Here is an 18,896-nt window from a genome sequence, read left to right on the forward strand (position 1 = left end):
CTAGTTGATATCATTGGTGAAGCTGGCATGACTCCTTGGTGGAGTTAGCCGACTTAGACGATGACGTCGACTGGGTCCTAGGTTGGAACTAGTTGATATCACTGATGAGTCCAACCAAGCTCCCGATGCGTGGTGCATGCTTCCGGGGGTGATTCACGATGTCGCTACGCTGTATAGGTAGGACGTTGTATATCACTCGATGTCTCGCTGGTTACTTACTGTCAGGGTAACCTATAATCGAGTAGTCAGATGCATAGAGTGGTCCGGCGTAAGACCAGTGTGGCTGCGGATCGACTTTATGTTCGACTACTTGGTGCACTAGAGTGAGTAGGCAATAGGAGGATATTTGGTAAAGCCTGTGAGGTACGAATATCCTCGTTCTCGTATTGACTTAGGTTATGCGAGTTAGTTAAACCAAAGTTAATGTTCACGGTAATAACCGCCGTCGCGGGGTGAGGTTATTACGCTCCCGGCCAATACTAAAAACCATATACCTTTTACTGATGGTGCCCGAGTGACGTTTTGGAACCAATATGGTGGACCGCGCCCCTCTACCATTTCTTGCTGAACTAGTCGCTACCGAAATGGCCGTCGGCGGCCATTGCTCCCGAAACTACTCCACGGTCCGTTGGTTGCCGTTATACACCAGCTTGCTCCCTTCTGGCGGTAAGAGAGGAGGTTGGTGAGAAATCCTTGTTGATCCCATAGTAGCTGAGGCTTCTATTTTATCGGTGGAAAAATCAGTTACAATATATATATATATATATATATGGGGCATTCTTAGTCAAATCACGGGGCCATCTGCCTGACCCCTTGTGATTTTAATAAAATGAGATATTTTTGGTTGATTTTCGGCTGAAATTAAGCTTTTAATTTTTTTAGATTTTTTCATCAATTTTTCTAGACTCCATTGTCTTAAATATCACTAATTATGGAATTTCTCAAAAGGGACCCTTTTTTTTCTCCTGAATTTTTTTTTACAGAATATAGTACTTAATACACGCATTTTCAGCATAGCGAAAATCTGGGCCCAGAAATATTAATGTTTTTTTTTGATTTTAAGAATTTTTTTTTTCAGCAAAAAAAGTTTTTGTTTCCAGAAAAAATTAATTTTTTTTTTTCAAAATTAATATAATTCGTCAATATATAAGTTTTCGATTCCAAAAAAATTATATGGAACTAGATTTTTCCTTAGTAAATTTTCAAATTCTGCGTTTTTAGAAATTTTTTTTGCTGAGAAAAAAAATTCTAAAAATCAAAAAAAAATATTAATATTTTTGGGCCCAGACCGAAAATAGCTCATTTTATTAAAATCGCAAAGAGTCAGGCAGATGACCCCGTGATTTGACTAAGAATGCCCCATATATACATGTTTTAATTTTCGGTTTATTTATATGCAAGAAGATTTGTTATTTCTTATATATAATTAATATCAATATTATTTTATCATTCACGGTTAAATTCTATAATGTATCTCTAATCTAGAATACTCATTAGAAGCGTCTTAATTTGTACTATTTTTTACCGCAATTGTTTTTATTTGTACCTTAAAATTGAAGGGTGAAGAAAGGGTTAAAAATTGATTTTGTATCTAGATGACTCAAAGGAAAAAAAAATTGCTACAGAAGCAGAATAATTTGTACTAATTTGTACCACCAAGCCCGGAATTCGTACCTCAAAAATAACAACAAAAAAAAAATTATTTACTCCGAAATGTTTATTAACCATTGAATATCTGTTTTAATTATTGAGGTACACATTCCGCTCTAGCTCACGTTCTGCTCTTTAAAATAAAAAAAAAATTATTTAAAAATATTGATTTTCAAAGGCGCCATGCAATTGTTAATTAAACATTTATATTAACAATCCCATGGTGCCTCGAAAAATCAATATTTTTAAATAATTCATTTTTTATTTTAAAGAGCAGAACGTAAGCTAACCTGTACCGATAAGAGCAGGAATAGTATCTCAATAATTAAAGCAGAAGATATTCAATTGTTAATTAACAGTTTGGAGTAAATAATTTTTTTTTGGTTGTTATTTTTGGGGTACAAATTCCGGGCTTGGTGGTACAAATTAGTACAAATTATTCTGCGTCTGTCGCAATTTTTTTTCCCCCTGAGCGATCTAGAAAAAAAATCAATTTTTAAACTTTTCAACTACCCTTTATAATTTTGAGGTACAAATGAAAACAGTTGCGGTAAAAAATAGTACAAATTAAGACGCTTTTAATGAGTATTCTAGATAATTTTTTTAGGGCTCATGCAGGCCAGGCTCACACACCTAAATTGTACGATTATAATTCTTTATATTCTCTCTCACGAATTTTTATAAATTATTATTAGTTTAACAAAATGAGTGAAATAAAAACAAAACATCAATTTACAATTGATGTCCGTAAAAGCCTCAATTTTAGATGAGCTGTTTATTTTTCTATTATAACTTAGGAAAATAATCAGAAGAAGTGAAATATAAAAAAAATGGCAAAATTTCGAAGAATAAAGTTGAATAATTTGCTGGATAAAAAAAAAAAAAAAAAATTAGACGCTTTTTCACGATAACGCTTGCGATACATGTTAATAATATTATAATAAATAGATCTGATGATAAAAAAAATAAAGAGCTCATCTAAAATTGAGGCTTTCAGTGACATCAATTGTAAATTTATGTTTTGTTTTTATATTTATTATTTTACATCTTTTGTTTAATAAAAAAGGAAAAAATAGGTCGCTTTTGTATATAAAAATTAATTTTTATTTTGATGTTATTTCACTTCTTTTGTTTAATAAGACGCTATTTTGGGGAACAATTGTTATTTATTTGTTTAAAAACAAAAAAAAAATTTAACACGTGCCAAACCATCCCTATATACAAAGAACCAATCCGATGTGCGTATCCATATGTAAGGTGCGTACACATTGAAGTGAAATAAAGATAGGAACGATGCATGTATAAAAGAGGACGGAGAGATAGACGGAAAGATCAGGCCGGCCATGTTGAAGAGGGAAAGAGAACGCGACGGATTGGCTCATTTTTAAGTGTGAAGAATTTTAATAAAAACTTTGATATGGCATTTACGGGGTACTGTATCTATTTTATTATTCATCGGAAAAATTCGAGGGTAGGCTTATTGGATAGAAAAATATCAATATTAATAAGGAAACTATTTTTACTTCAAATTTAAAATTGATATTTAAAGAGTTATTAAACGAATAAAGAATTATGACGTCACACACACGCAACTGATTTATATAATTACCCGGTAACTTCTCTCGCGCTGGGAAAAAAAAGTCGAAGACCCTACCGGGTTTTTTGATATGTAGCTAAGGAAAAATAAAAAAAAAAAAAGAACAACATTGTACGGCACACACACCCACAAGAAAAAGTCGATAACTATGCATACATGCATATCCATATGTACGGTATGAAACGTTTCGAGAGTGGGGATAACGAGGGCATTTAGCTGAGAAATTTATTTTTAAGTAAGATTTTAGGTACATAAAGCTGGCACAGGCATAATAGCACAACCAAATCAGACCTTATATCAGTAATTATGAGCTGATTATGAGCTATTTATGAGTGTGATATATCATAGCCGGATCATTTATTAGACATAGGGATAAAATAGTCCAACTAGATATGTAATTAATTTAACCCTCTTTATCCTGCCCAGCAAAGGTACATTAGAAGGGTAGGGAGACGATTTTACGTAATGTAGGGAGAGGTATAAAGGAACCTGAAAAGTACGCGAAAATATAACACAATAACACCATAAAAATAATTTCAGATAACACTCGCAAATCCAATAAAAATCGGAGCACAATTTATTTTTAAATTAATCCATTAAGTATTACATAAAAATGCGGTACAAAACAATTATTAAATAAGTAACCCAGTTAAAATTTACTCGCGCGTCGCGTCGAAAAGAGAGAACCTAAAACCATGCGGTCGTGGCGGAGTCAGAGACTGAAAATTATTAAAAATGCGAATAACCCGAAAAATAAATAAATTATGACGGCCAAAATACCAGCGACGGGATTGAGAAGCAATCCAGTCGATTAATTTTATAAGTCACTGACTCTACATTGACGCTACGATGACGCTTGGCTTTTACAATATTAATAATTTTACACTTGTTATGAATTCACCGAACAAACACTGAATTAAAATTTATTAAAAAAAAAGGTACTTACATTGGTTGTCGAAATTTTAGTCTAGTAATCTAGTGACGTAGTACCTTGGCTTGACCTTGGAAATGGTTCGCAATTGACAGGTTGGCTTGGTTATTTTATCGCCAATTAAGGCAGTATGTCAAAATATTGAAAAAAAATTCCCTCTCACAGATTTTGATCAAAGAAGGCTTATTTTTTAAGTGAAATAAAGATCTATTTTATCAAATTTTTTTTGTAATTTTCTACCACGATTTGACCGAGATAATTAGGGTCAAAGTTCACAACAATTTAACACTTTAACACACAAGCATAGGAAGCATCGGCACGTTTTCACTTCTATTGAAAAAACGCTCTCACAGAAAACCTTTATTTTACTACAGCTTATACTTCTTTTAATAACAAAAATAATTAAAGAAAAATCATCGATTTCTACTACGAATTTTAAAAATTATTAATTATTTAAGACAAAAATTTAGGGTCAAAAACAGTCAAAAAGTACCAGGCGAAGCATTGAAAATCTGCTGAAGTAGTATTAGTGTGTGTAAATACGAGGCGCCCTCACTCACACTTCTAAAGACGCGTCAGTAAAGTATACAAATTTTAGACATTAGAGGGCACTTATTATTTTTTTAAGCTATGGTTACAAGGGTGCCTCTTTAAACCCAAAGAATTATCCTACCTTGGGATTTACATACTGCCTTAAATAACGATGCACAAAAATATATAAATATATATATAATTTATATAGATGTGGTACATTGTAATTATACAAGTTGGTTGTATGCGGTTGAAGATTAAATTATGTCAAATTTCAGACACAGGCGTAGCTCTGATTTTACAGTAAAATTATAATAAACTGTTACTTTTATTCGAATTTAAATAAAATAATTATATGAAACTTTTCACTGTATTTTATAAATTGTATTCAAGATTGAATGGCTGACCACGAGGTCGTGAATTTTCATAATTAAATATTTAATTATTTTCAATAAATAACTTGATTATTTATTGCAGCAAAATGTAATTCATATTATTCAATATTCATTTGATCAGTCAATGTAACACAATGCGTACCTTGAATTTAATTTACTCAAGCAAGAAAAATTTAGACCATGTGGTCGTAATTTATTACAAATTAAATTTGTAAATGATAAAAACTCCAAATATGGTGCGAAATGGTCCGAAAAAAACACGAAAAACGGCGCCAACAATAACTCGTTAAAAAATCAAAAATGAGACTTCCTGTTAGGCTTAAAAAATGCGTTTTTGAAAACTCTATCGCCCGCATCATGGACTTTTTCTGCTCCGAACAATAGTTTTTGAACCAAAAAAAAAAACCTTAAAATTTAAAAAAAAAAAAAAGACATTTTTTTTTTTTTCTTAAAAAGTATGCATCATAGAACAAAGCTTTTTCAAAAAGCACTAGATCTTTTGATGACGCTTCTTTTAAGCCTAATACGAAGTCTCCATGTTGATAATAACTCCAAATATGGCGGTCCGAAAAAATGACAAAATGGCGCCATCAATAACTCGTAAAAAAATCAAGCTAGAGACTTCGTTTTAGGCTTAAAAAATGCGTTTTTGCAAACTCTATCGCCCGCAGCATGGACTTTTTCTACTCTGAACAATAGTTTTTGTAGCAGAAAATAAAAACCTTGAAATTTGAAAAAAAAGATATATAAAAGATATATAATAAAAGATATATATACGACCAATGGCTGAAAAAAATATGTGACTGACCTGTTAATTTCTTTGGCTTCATTAATTGCTCAGAAGTTAACAGGTAAAACACACCGATTCCTTAGCCATTCGCCAGCAGTAATAACTTTCAATTGAGCCTAATACAATGTTTCTATCTTCAGTATCCTGAAAGTTATAGCATTTTTAATGAATTTTTTAACAATTTTAAAAAATTAGGTAATAAATAACTCAACGTAGAATTGGATTAAAAACTTCGAAATCGGCTCTTATTTTGCGTCTCAAAAAACTCTATCACCCGCATTGTGGGTTTTTTCTGCTATCTCCAATATTTTTTGAGAAAAAAAAAAAATAAACATAAAAATTTATTTTTTAATAATTTTATTATCAATAAAACATAAAATTATTTAAAAACCATAATTCTATTATATCTAAAAAATTAAAATAACTATGGCCCTAGCCGGAGTATTGAAAATTTTTAATTTTCAACGGGTAACGCGGGCAACACGCCCCAACAAACGTTACCAGGTCTTTTTTCCAGATTTAACTCGTCATAACTTTGTTAATAATTAATAAATCGACCTGAAACTTGGCATATAGTTTTTTTATAGTCTAGATAATAAAAATAACATTAAAAAAATTATTTACTTCTATCGTTTTTTAAAATTAATTTATTGAGTAATGCCGGTCGGAAAATACGTTTTTCAAACCGCTGCCACCATTTATATGTTTGCATGCGCAAGAGATTAGTATTCACAGTGATTTGAGAGTGCGCATACGTTTGATACGGACCTACGTATGTAGTGTCAGCTCACGATTTGATAATTAATTAATAACTTGGTTAATTATTACCAATAAAATTTGAAAATTTGAGAAAAACTTCTTGATAAATAGATGAACAATGTTGCCACTGACAAGTTTTTTAATTCTAAAATTTTCTCGACACTTTTTTATCTTGAAGTTCGACACAAAACGCCATTTGGATGAAATAAACAAATTTCGTTAAATTTAAGACTATTTTCTTTCTTTGTATTCATTTTAAACTTTTTTTTAATATAAAATGAAAAAAGAAAAAAAATTAGAAAGAAACAACAAAGTTCGTTGACACTTGATGATTGGGGATTGGCTTCTGACACTTCTCATATAAATAATAAATATTAATATTAAATAATAATTATTTTATTATTAATAAGAATAATATTAATGTTACATAATAAATATTAATATAAATATAAATATTAATATTATTTAATATTTAATATTTAATGAATAATAATAATATTTAATTATTTATTATCAATATTTATAATATTCTTTTTTAAAATCATATTTTTCATTCAGTTTCATTCGTTTCTTTTTCCTTTTAATATTGTGTATACATAAAAAATAATGTATGATTAAAAAAATTAATAACAAAATAATTATAATAACACGATTTTTTAATCGATTCTTTTTCTAAGAATCGAAGAACTCTATTATAGTATAAATGATGATATCAATATGATATTTATAATCGATTTATTATCGATGGTATATTATTGAAATTATTATTGTTATTATTATGCATACCATGAATTAATAAATATTAATAATATTAATAATAATATTATTTATAATAATTTTTTCAATAATATTATACAGAATAAAAATGTCAATTATAATTTTGATAACATTATAAATTAGAAATACTATCAATATATATATTAGTCATAATATAAATGATATTAATTATATTAATAATAACATTTATAATAATAATATTGGAAATATGAATACTAATAATTATTAGTCTTTATACTTGAATATTAATGTCAGTATTGATTTTATCATTATCAATATTATATTGATATTATTGAAATTATTGTTGTTATTTTTATTTATACTATCGTTATAGATATCAATAATATTATTATAAATAATAATAATATCAATTTAATAATAGTAATTATATCATTGGTATTCATTATATCCATAATAATAATATCAATAACATGAATCTACTAATAATAATTTTCAATTGAGTATATGTATTCATTTATAATTTTTTGATTCATTATTTTCATAAGCGCTGCGAACCCTGCGAACCGATCAGCTACACTATTGGCAACGCACACACACACACACACACACACATTCATTCAAATCATATTTCTTTTCTCGCTCGTAGCCAGTCACTCACTCACTCTTATTAGTTATATGAGCAAACGCTTGCTCGGTCCGAGCGTTACATGGCCGACACACTGTTTTTTTTTTCACTACCCTGCGTAAAGAAGTTTCACTTCAAAAAAAAGTATAAATTGAATTTTTATCCATAAATAAAGTGTTATTTATATAAAATTTAATAAATTTAATAACTATTTGATCTCAGAGCTGTATGAGCTGATCAAGTGCAAGGTTCCCTCAGCTTTAAGGAGGTTATGCACGAATTCATTGCGGGTGTTGCGGGGCGCTTCTTACGTCACAGGCAAAACTGAAATTGGGCTACAATGTAAAAAAATGAAGGGTAAAGTGCCTGCGCTTATAGTATACAATATTTAGGAATGTGTGTGCGTTTTTGAACTTGCCATACGTTGTCACATCTAATTTTTGTAAAGTTTATAATTAATTACTCATTAATTGACCGATCAACATATGAAAATTTTTCGCGCAATTAATAAAACTTGGTTTTTAGTATATGTGTGATTTTTTTCAAGACTTTTTCATCATTTTTTCTATCCGAAAAAAATGCTTGAAATCTCCATAAGCGCCAATGTTAAATATAATGTTTTCAATAATAAATTACAAAAAATTCAACCAATCAACATAAGAATGAAAAGATCTCACTGCGTACAAAATTTCAGAACATTCTTATTATATTTAAAAAAAAAAAGTGATAGCTGCATAACCTCCTTATTATAATGTTTAATTCTTTTACAGAAGTTCGTATATTACCTTCGACGAATGTTGAGCAACGTGACCTCGAACGACGACAACAAGAAGCTCTTAAGTTCATGCGTGGTATCATGGATTCATGTACGCATCTTAAAAACTTTGAAATACCAGTCGATACCAATTTGGTAATCGCTATTTGTGCCAAAGATGATGCTTATGTGCCACGGGATAATTGCACAAGTCTAGAAAAAATATGGCCAGGCGTTGAAATTCGATACATTGATGCTGGTCACGTGAGTGCTTATCTGCTCCATCAAAAGCTCTACAGGTAAAATGATAAATATAGTGAAGTCCTGTTATGAAAAACGGCTACAATTATTAGCTATCAGTAAAAGATTATATTCTCGCTTTTTTATTAATTATTTCTATAGAAAATTAATATTATCTCCAGTGGTAATATTTCAACCAGCTTTTAATACTTAAGATATTAAACAGCTTCTTTTTTGTCGGCACACTCGCTTCAAGGATAATGTGAAGCTAGTTTATTTGCACTGACAACATTTTTTCATTAAGCACCTTTTTTTTTATCATAGAAATCTTTAAAATTGACATTCAGATATATATCAATAATAACATCGAAACAAAAATTCTTAATTTTTCTATACAGAAGTATATAAAAATTCCCTTTTTAATAAACAAAATACGTGAAATAAAAATATAAATAAAAAAAATTACGTGGTTATATCTTACGATAGTTTGTACATTTGATTTTGTAATTTTGAAGGAACAATCTAATTTTTTTTATTCATATTTTTATTTCACATATTTTTTTTATTAAAACGAGAAAAAATGAGTTATTTTTGTATATCAAAATTAAGAATTTTTTTTTTTTGATTTTACTTCACTTCTTTTCTTTAATTAAGGTATAACTTACCAAAATAAAAATAACGGGAATCTTATGAAATTAATAATTTAGATAAATGAAATAATAATGCATCTTTTTGTCAATTCAGCTTTTATGTTATAAGACTTTTTTTTTAAAAAAAATTATTCAAAGTTGACATAATTTAGAGAGGTTCAACATGGGCTCTTACGGGAGAAGGTGTTAGAAAATATCTACGAACTTAACAAAACAATACTTGTATTAACGACACCTTTCCCAAAAACTGATAGATAATAAAAGAAAAAAATAAGGAATTTTTTCGATATCAGGATGAAGTGAGCTTATAAGAATAATTTTCGCGTAATTAATAAAAATATAAGCTAAAGACACGATTTTTAGCAATTTACACGGAGAGCAACAAATTTTACTGTAGTCTACTGGAAATTGAGAAGTTGCGTAGGGAGGCCACCAGGATCGACTAGAATTTCCTACTACACTACAGTAATTTTAATCAAAACAAAACAAAAAAACAACACAAAAAATTAAATAAAACCTTATTGTTTAAACATCAAAATAAAAATGTAACGTCCCTGGTAGAATATTGTCCATTTTCATGAGATTGAATCTCGTGACTAGCTATTTGTACTAGCCAAAAAATGTATACAGTTTCGATGGATAATAACTGGCCAGTGAATATCTATTTTACCTACAAATTATAATATATAATTTTTATAAAAACAAAATCAGATCAATCATAATTTTTTCATACAAATTTTATAATAATATATAATCAGAGCCGGAAAGTTCGTCTGTTATTTCAGCTTGTCGTAAATACCATGGCAACATGGTGAAATATAGTTAAAAAAAAAGACGATCTAAACCTCGTCCATGAAAAAAATGGCCTCAAAAAATGGCCTTATTTTTTTTGGCTTCTTAAAAATGGCTTTAAAAAATGGCCTTATGTTTTTGGCCTCTTTTGTCCATTTTTTGAGGCCATTTTTAAGAGGCCAAAAAAAATAAGGCCATTTTTTAAGGCCATTTTTAAGAGGCCAAAAATAAAAGGCCATTTTAAAGGGCCATTTTTAAGAGGCCAAAAGAAATAAGGCCATTTTTTGAGGCCATTTTTTCCATGTACGAGGTTCAGATCGTCTTTTTTTTTAACTATATTTCACCATGTTGCCATGGTAGTTACGGCAAGCTGAAATAACAGACGAACTTCCCGGCTCTGTATATAATATGAACAGAAGCAAAAATATTTTGCGTATTGAAAAGCATCTGACATTAAAAGAAATCCGAGATTGATAGAGTTCCGTCTATAGTTCGGTTATATTGAATCTTGTAACTAGCTATTGATAAGCTATAAAATGTATACTAGAAAAAAGGATTTGTTGCCGAAAAATAATTAAACAATAAACGCTTCAAAATGAAAACAATAAAATTTTTAAATTAACAATAAAGAAAATTATTATTATTTTTATTTTTTGAAAGATTTTTAATTTTTAATTTTCAATTTTTTTGATGGTTTTTTTTTTTGTACAACTTAACATGGAAGTTAGAAAATTTTTTTCTTTATTAATGAAGACCTTCCAAAAAAATCTAAAAAAATACATATTTTTATAAATAAGTTGAATGAATCTCAAAATATAAATCTAGATGAAAAATAAAAACAAAATTAATTAATAATTTTTTTTTTTTAAAACCAAGTATTAAATGAAAAATAAAATCGTGACTGTATTTCATTGACAATAGAATTTAAATATTATTAATTTATTCTTGGTTTTAATTTTTAACTTTATAAAAAAAAAAAAAATAAAAATAAATAAGTTATCTTTTTATTTTTTATATTTATTTAATTTATTCATAAAAATAACGTTTTTTTAAATGCATTGAAGCTATTTCTTAATAATGACAATAATTTTCCAACATTCACGTTCACGCGCGTTGGCTCCGGGGTAATACACTCGCATTTAGAAACTAAGTTCAGGTAGGTAGCTAGGTACATAGGTTCGATCCCGCTCAGTTGTACAAAAAAAAAATTAAGGAAACTCAGCGTTATTATAATAATTATTTTTTTTTTTCTGTAACTAGTGAACTAGCCATAGACTAGCCAATTGTCCATTTCTATAGAAATCGTAAACGTCTAGTTTTGAATCTACAAACTATCTACATCTGAGTTTGAATCTAGTAAAAATAGCTAGTATTTAGACGTTCATGAGACTGAATTTCTACCAGGGGTGTTTATTAATTTTTGAAAAATAAACTATTTTATAATTTTCATGGGTTTTACCGTATTTTTATTTAGATTCATGAATAAAATAAAAACAATAAACTTTTTTAGAAGAGGTTAGGAACACACTTGATTTTCAATAAATATTCGTGTCATCTGGCGGGAAAACCTGCTGTACACTACAGTAATTTCTGGTCTGTAATATACTATTAACTTCAAGACTTCCGAAAATTCCGGTAGACTACAGTAAAAAATTTAGATGAAATATAATAATAATCATTATAATAAGTGAGAATTAGTAGCTTTAATGACGTCAGCTATGATTTTTACGATATCACTACAGTAATATATGCTGCGGATTTCTCTCCGTGTATGAGGACGAGTATTGAAGCTTTGACAACAGCGCATTGGAGCGGGAAAATTTAAACAGCAAATTTAGCATCCATGTTTACGTTTTACACAGCTGACATACAGTATACACACACATACATTCATGGCATAGATATTAATATGGCGTCTAGATCAGTGTTGCAAACTGACAAAAAAAGCACTATTGCCGGGGTCATTACGAAAAAATAAAAACTAATTAAAATTGTTTAAATTACAAAAATATGATTTATTATGCAATAACATAGACGAAATGATAGGATTCTCTAGTAAAAAGTAATATTAATAAGCCACAAACGACCGAAAAAGATTCATTTTTTTCAGTTATTTGAGATTAGCAACGCAAAAACTATCCATGTAAAAGCTGGGCAGTATATTTAGGACACGCCCCCGAAAATTTTGGTAAGTTATACCTTAATCGCAATATGTAAAAAAACTATTCTGGAGTGCTATTCTTGGTTCCGTATTGCGGAAGTGATTGCGGGTCTCGCAATAACTATTCACCGACAAGAAATGTTCGTCGCGACAGAAAAACATAAATACCTTATTTTTGTGTTTACATACCACTATGGCAGCTTCACATGAAAGCAACAACAAGCGCCTTCATTTTATTTCTATCGCGACGAACATTTCTTGTCGGCAAATAGTTATTGAGGGATCTGCAATAACACCCGCAATACGGGACCAAGAATAGCAATCCTGCACGGAGAGAAATCCGCAACAAATAATGCTGTAGAGTATCAAACAAATTTTACTGTAGTCTACTGGAAATTGAGAAGTTGCGTGGGAAGGCCACCAGGATCGACTAGAATTTCCTACTACACTACAGTAATTTTAATCAAAACAAAACAAAAAAACGTCACAAAAAATTAAATGAAACCTTATTATTTAAACATCAAAATAAAAATGTAACGTGTTTATCAATTTTAAAAAAATAAACCATTTTATAATTTTCATGTGTTTCACCGTATTTTTATTTAAATTCATGAATAAAATAAAAACAATAAACTTTTTTAGAAGAGGTTAGGAACACACTTGATTTCCAATAAATATTCGTGTCATCTGGCGGGAAAACCTGCTGTATACTACAGTAATTTCTGGCATAAAGTATACCATTAACTCGAGACTTCCAAAAATTTCGGTAGACTACAGTAAAAAATTTAGATGAAATATAATAATAATCATTATAATAAGTGGGAATTAGTCGCTTTAATGACGTCAGCTATGATTTTTACGATACCACTACAGTAATATTTGCTGCGGATTTCTCTCCGTGTGGGGAAGTACAATTTGTTCGATCCAGATAACATCAGGATAACCTTAACTTATCCTTAACAGGGATATCTTGATCCAATCTGTATCCAGACTTGATCAAGTAAAAATTATCAAATAATTTATTTTTCAAAATAGAAGTTGCCTGATCCGGATAGCTTCAGGATAACCTTGACTTATCCTTAATAAGGATATCTTGATCCAATCTGGATCCAGACTTGATCCAATAAAAAATGTGAAATAATTTATTTTTCTACATACAAATGTTCTTGTTCAGGATAGTATCAGGATAACGTTATTACACTCTCAACATATATATTTATTATGCATATGGCTAGATCCACGTGAATTTTAAGTCCAAAAATTGAATTCACTTGGAATATTTTTTTTATTGTTCTCGAGCGAAGAATATTGAATATGTATTTTTTTTTTTTTTTTCCAAAAAATTTTGACTTGTGATTTTTTTTAGTTTTGATTTTTAAGGATTTTTCAAGAATGTACCAGCTTTTGCATGGTTTTTACTCAAAAACTATTGACTGAATCAACAAAATTATTGAGACAAAAAAGTTTCACTTTTACTTATACCCGAGTAGAAACTTGTTCAGGATAGCCTGAACACTGATCCAGGCCTGATCAGGATATCGTAAGGCTATCCCTATTCAAGTAACTCTATCACATCCTGATCAAGCCTGGATCATCTTTTCCTTAATAGGGATAGCCTGATCCAGTCCGGATCAGGACTTGATCAAGATAAAAGTATTAAATTAATTTAATTTTTAAATAATTTCATCTTGATCAAGTCCTGATCCGACTGAATCAAACTACCCTATTAAAATAAGTAGGAATGGCCTGATCAGGATAGCATCAAACTATCTGTATTTTATCCTAATAGAGTAGCCTGATCCATTCTGGATCAAATCTTGATCAAGAAAAATTATTGCATTTATTTTTTCAAATAATTTTTTTGATCCAGTCTTGATCCAGAATGGATCAAACTACTAAGATAGATAAGGCTAGCTGGATCCAAAATGGATGAAGAAACAAGTATCAAATTTGCGTCTTTGAATTTTTACAAATTGCCTGATCAGGATAGCATCAGGCTATCTGTATTATCCTTAATAGAGTAGCCTGATCCATTCTGGATCAAATCTTGATCAGAAAAATTATTGAATTTATTTTTTTCAAATAATTTTTCTTGATCCAGTCTTGTTCCAGAATGGATCAGGCTATCCTATTAAGGATAAAATAAGATAACCTGATATTCCTTTAATAAGGCTCTCGAGGACAAAAAGTTAGTACGAATTATCGAATGCCTCAATGGCCGAGCGTGTCAAGTACTAGCGTTGTAATCCCGTGTCGAAGGGTTCGAACCCCGGTCGTAGCAATAATTAGTTAGGTAAATTATCAATTAGGTCAGTTTGTAATAATAAAGTTTATCTGTATTCTGTTAAGCGTTAGATTTCAAATTAAAAAAAGATCTGGTAACGTTTGTTGGGGCGTGTGGCCCGCGTTACCCGTTGAAAATTAAAAATTTTCAATACTCCGGCTAGGGCCATTGTTGTTTTTATTGCTTAGATATAATTTAATTGTTAAGTAACGATAACATTAAGTATATTTAAAAGAAAGATACCCAAGTGAAAAAATATATCTATTGGAAATGTGAAATATATTTATTTTATATTTAGAAAAAATTTAGAAAAAATATGAATTAAATTTAAAATATATACAGTTTTGGACATACTAAAATTAAATTTAGAAAAAATTTAGAAAAGATTTAGAAAAAATATAAACTAAATTTAAAATATATACAGTTTTGAACATACGAAAATTAAATTTAAAAAAAATTTACAAAAAATAAAAAAAAATCAAGAAAAAATTTAGAAAAAGCTTAATTTTAGTATGTCCAAACTTGAACATTTTCTGAATTTAATTTATATTTGTTCTAAATCTTTTCTAAATTTTTTCTAAATTTACTTTTAGTATGTCCAAACTGTATATCCATAAATTCAATTTATATTTCCATTAAATATAAATTAAATATATTTTTCCACTTGGGTATTTCAATTTTAGTTAAATATTTAGATGATCATTAAAACGAAATTTACCGTAAGATAGATCATATACTAAAATAAAAAAGGTTTCATTTTTCATGGTTCCAGATATTTTCAATTAATTGATCAATAAAATTATAAACATTTAATTATATTTAGAGATGCCGCGATAATCGATAATATCGCGACAAGGTGATACGATAATGACACAACGATACGATAATGCCATTTTTATCGTATCGTCGTCGGCTGATACGATATTTGACTGATGATAACCGATAAAATTATCGTGTCATCGCGATAATGTCGGAAAAATATACATTTAAATCAAAGCAATATTTTTCATATTATTTAAACTCCAGAAAATATTAAATTAAAGAAAAATAGATTACTGCAACATATAATATAGATACATATTAATCTAACAATATAGAAAGTAATATAAATTATAATAATATGATAACTAATAATAATTTTATATAAATTACATAAACCGTTGTTATATGTTATAATATTTTAAATTTGGTTTTCAAGTTTTTTCAATATTATTTGCCAATGAACTTTTAAACCATGAATTTAAACATAATAAATTTTGACTATAATAATTTTACACTTAGATAATTCATGTAATTTACTTATTGTCCTTAAGATAATTCTTTTCTGCTTTTTATAATGTTTTTGTATGCAAAAATATTTTAAAATTTCCCTGTAAATTATACTCAAACAAAAAATTATCGTCGATCATGTCGATAATACCCGATACGATACGACAACACCTATGACGATACGATAATAAGACGACACGATAATCCGATTTTGTCGAATTTTTAGACGACACGATACGATAACGACAATCATCTTTCGCGACACGATACGATAATCAGCCAATTATCGTATCGTAATATCGGCATCTCTCATTTATATTTTCTTTTATTTTTTACAGATATTCCAATCGTTTTTATAATTTTAATTAATTTCGGATTTATAATAAAAATACAACTCTTTAATAATATTAGGATACAAAGATATTTTACTAACAATTATTTGAATTTCTTATAAAATATATTACAATAAGTAGTAATAAAATATCTTCGTTTCTTAAGGTGACTGTATTTTTTATTTTAATTTTTAGATTCAAAAAAAGGTTAAATAATTTATTCCAAACTTTTCCGTTTAAAAATTTATTCTGATTATAGAAAAGAAAAAAGAAGGTGTAACTAATCGTTTCGATATTATAAGTACACATTGGTAAGAATCAGCACCCATATAATAATTCAATGTATCTGAATATTACTGAATATAATCGATGCATATTTTCTGAAGTATTTGCTATGGATTTTATTCTTTCTTAGTGAAAAAAATATGTTTATTTTATATTTAGAAAAAATTTAGAAAAAATATGAATTAAATTTAAAATATATACAGTTTTGGACATACTAAAATTAAATTTAGAAAAAATTTAGAAAAAATTTAGAAAAGATTTAGAAAAAATATAAACTAAATTTAAAATATATACAGTTTTGAACATACGAAAATTAAATTTAAAAAAAATTTACAAAAAATAAAAAAAAAATTAAGAAAAAATTTAGAAAAAGTTTAATTTTAGTATGTCCAAACTTGAACATATTCTAAATTTAATTTATATTCGTTCTCAATTTTTTCTAAATTTACTTTTAGTATGTCCAAAACTGTATATCCATAAAATTTAATTTATATTTCCATTAAATATAAATTAAATATATTTTTTCCACTTGGGTGGTTTCAATTTTTTGAAATCTACCTTCGATTAGTAATTTCATAAATAATTTTTTCGATGCTTGTTGACTGAACAATATTTTTTTGCATAATATGTTTGTCTGTGTTATAATTTTTTTCACATTCCTGTTTTGTTCAGAGATTCCATAGATAATTTTGTGAATGTTTGTTGACCGAAAAGCTTTTTGTATTTATGTTTTTATATCATAATTTTCATGGAAATTTTTTATTTTATTAAAAGACTTGTCATGAATAACTTCTCAATGCTTGTTGATCCCAATCGATAATTTCTTTAAAATCTACCTTCAATTTTTTAAAATCTACCTTCGATTAGTAATTTCATAAATAATTTTCTCGATGCTCGTTGACTGAATACTATTTTTCTGTATAATATGTTTGTCTGTGTTATAATTTTTTTCACATTCCTGTTTTGTTCAGAGATTCTATAGATAACTTTGTGAATGTTTGTTGACCGAAAAGCTTTTTGTATTTATGTTTTTATATCATAATTTTTATGGAAATTTTTTATTTTATTAAAAGACTTGTCATTAATAACTTCTTCAATGCTTGTTGATTCCAATCGATAATTTTTTTAATTCAGTTTTACATTTCATAAATTTAACTGTGATATATTCTCAACTTTCTCGTGAAAAAACTTGGTGATGGATAAAAACATTTTAAAAACTGAGTGTTATTCGAATTACTCCATCTTTCAAGTATTATGTAAAGACCATATTGCTGATATCGTGATCAATAGTATTTTACAAATATTCTAATTTCTTGGTAGTTATTGTCTTGTGGCATGATGTAAATTTTCGTAGTGTTGATATATGTAAGACAGATTACCATGTTATGAACTTAAAATAAAAAACAATTAATTACCTTAATGATTTCAAAATTGCATAATTAATATTATTTTTTAAAGTCTTTTTACGAATCAATAAATTTTAAAAAATACAGTCACCTAATCTTTTATTCTAGGTCAATATTGCAATTTTTTTTTTACTAACTCAATAAAATTTCTAAAATAAAACAAAAAAAAAAAAATATGGTTATTTTGGAATTATTCTATAATTAATAAAAAACAAATATATAGTTCTGAATATAATTTAAATAATTGAAACTAAAAAAAAAAATAAATAGTTATACGAGTTACAATTAATAAAAAACTAAACATTTGTAGATATTTTTAAACTATAAACCAAAAATACATGTTCGATTTAGAAAAAAAATAATAAAATTCATCAAAAATATTAAAAAAAAAAAAATTGACCGTGAAACGACGAACAAGCAATACTACCAATGGTAAAAATGAAAAGAAAAATAACCATGGATGTTATTGAGCCTGCAGTCCAATTCACAGGGCATTTTGGGGCTTTTCCTCCACTGGCGGCTTGTGAAGCTTTTGTATGTAAAATCTATATAAAAAAATTTTACAAGCGCCACGGCAAAAAATAGCCCTAAATTTTAAAAATTTTGAATTGAACACTTTGATATACACTGTCCGTTTGTACGATTTAATGTAAGACCAATTATTACTAGATTTAAATTATAACTAGCTATACAGTCGATAAAAGATT

The 18,896-nt window shown here is 28.1% G+C and overlaps 1 protein-coding gene across 5 annotated transcripts in view; it reads left to right on the forward strand.

Moving 5' to 3' along the window:
* Positions 1 to 18,896, forward strand: part of LOC122859590 (protein ABHD18) — a 170,169-nt gene that overhangs the window by 57,797 nt on the left and 93,476 nt on the right. For 2 of the 5 annotated variants that reach the window (XM_044163272.1, XM_044163273.1), the window contains exons 8-9: positions 8,239 to 8,373; positions 8,787 to 9,069. In XM_044163272.1, the coding sequence (XP_044019207.1) occupies positions 8,239 to 8,373; positions 8,787 to 9,069 (418 nt within the window). Of the gene's footprint in view, positions 1 to 8,238; positions 8,374 to 8,786; positions 9,074 to 18,896 lie in introns of those variants that run through there. The other 3 variants (XM_044163274.1, XM_044163275.1, XM_044163276.1) reach the window with 2 other exon arrangements.

The sequence above is a fragment of the Aphidius gifuensis genome, linkage group LG6, assembly GCF_014905175.1.
Source record: "Aphidius gifuensis isolate YNYX2018 linkage group LG6, ASM1490517v1, whole genome shotgun sequence".
In the NCBI taxonomy this organism is placed as follows: domain Eukaryota; kingdom Metazoa; phylum Arthropoda; class Insecta; order Hymenoptera; family Braconidae; genus Aphidius; species Aphidius gifuensis.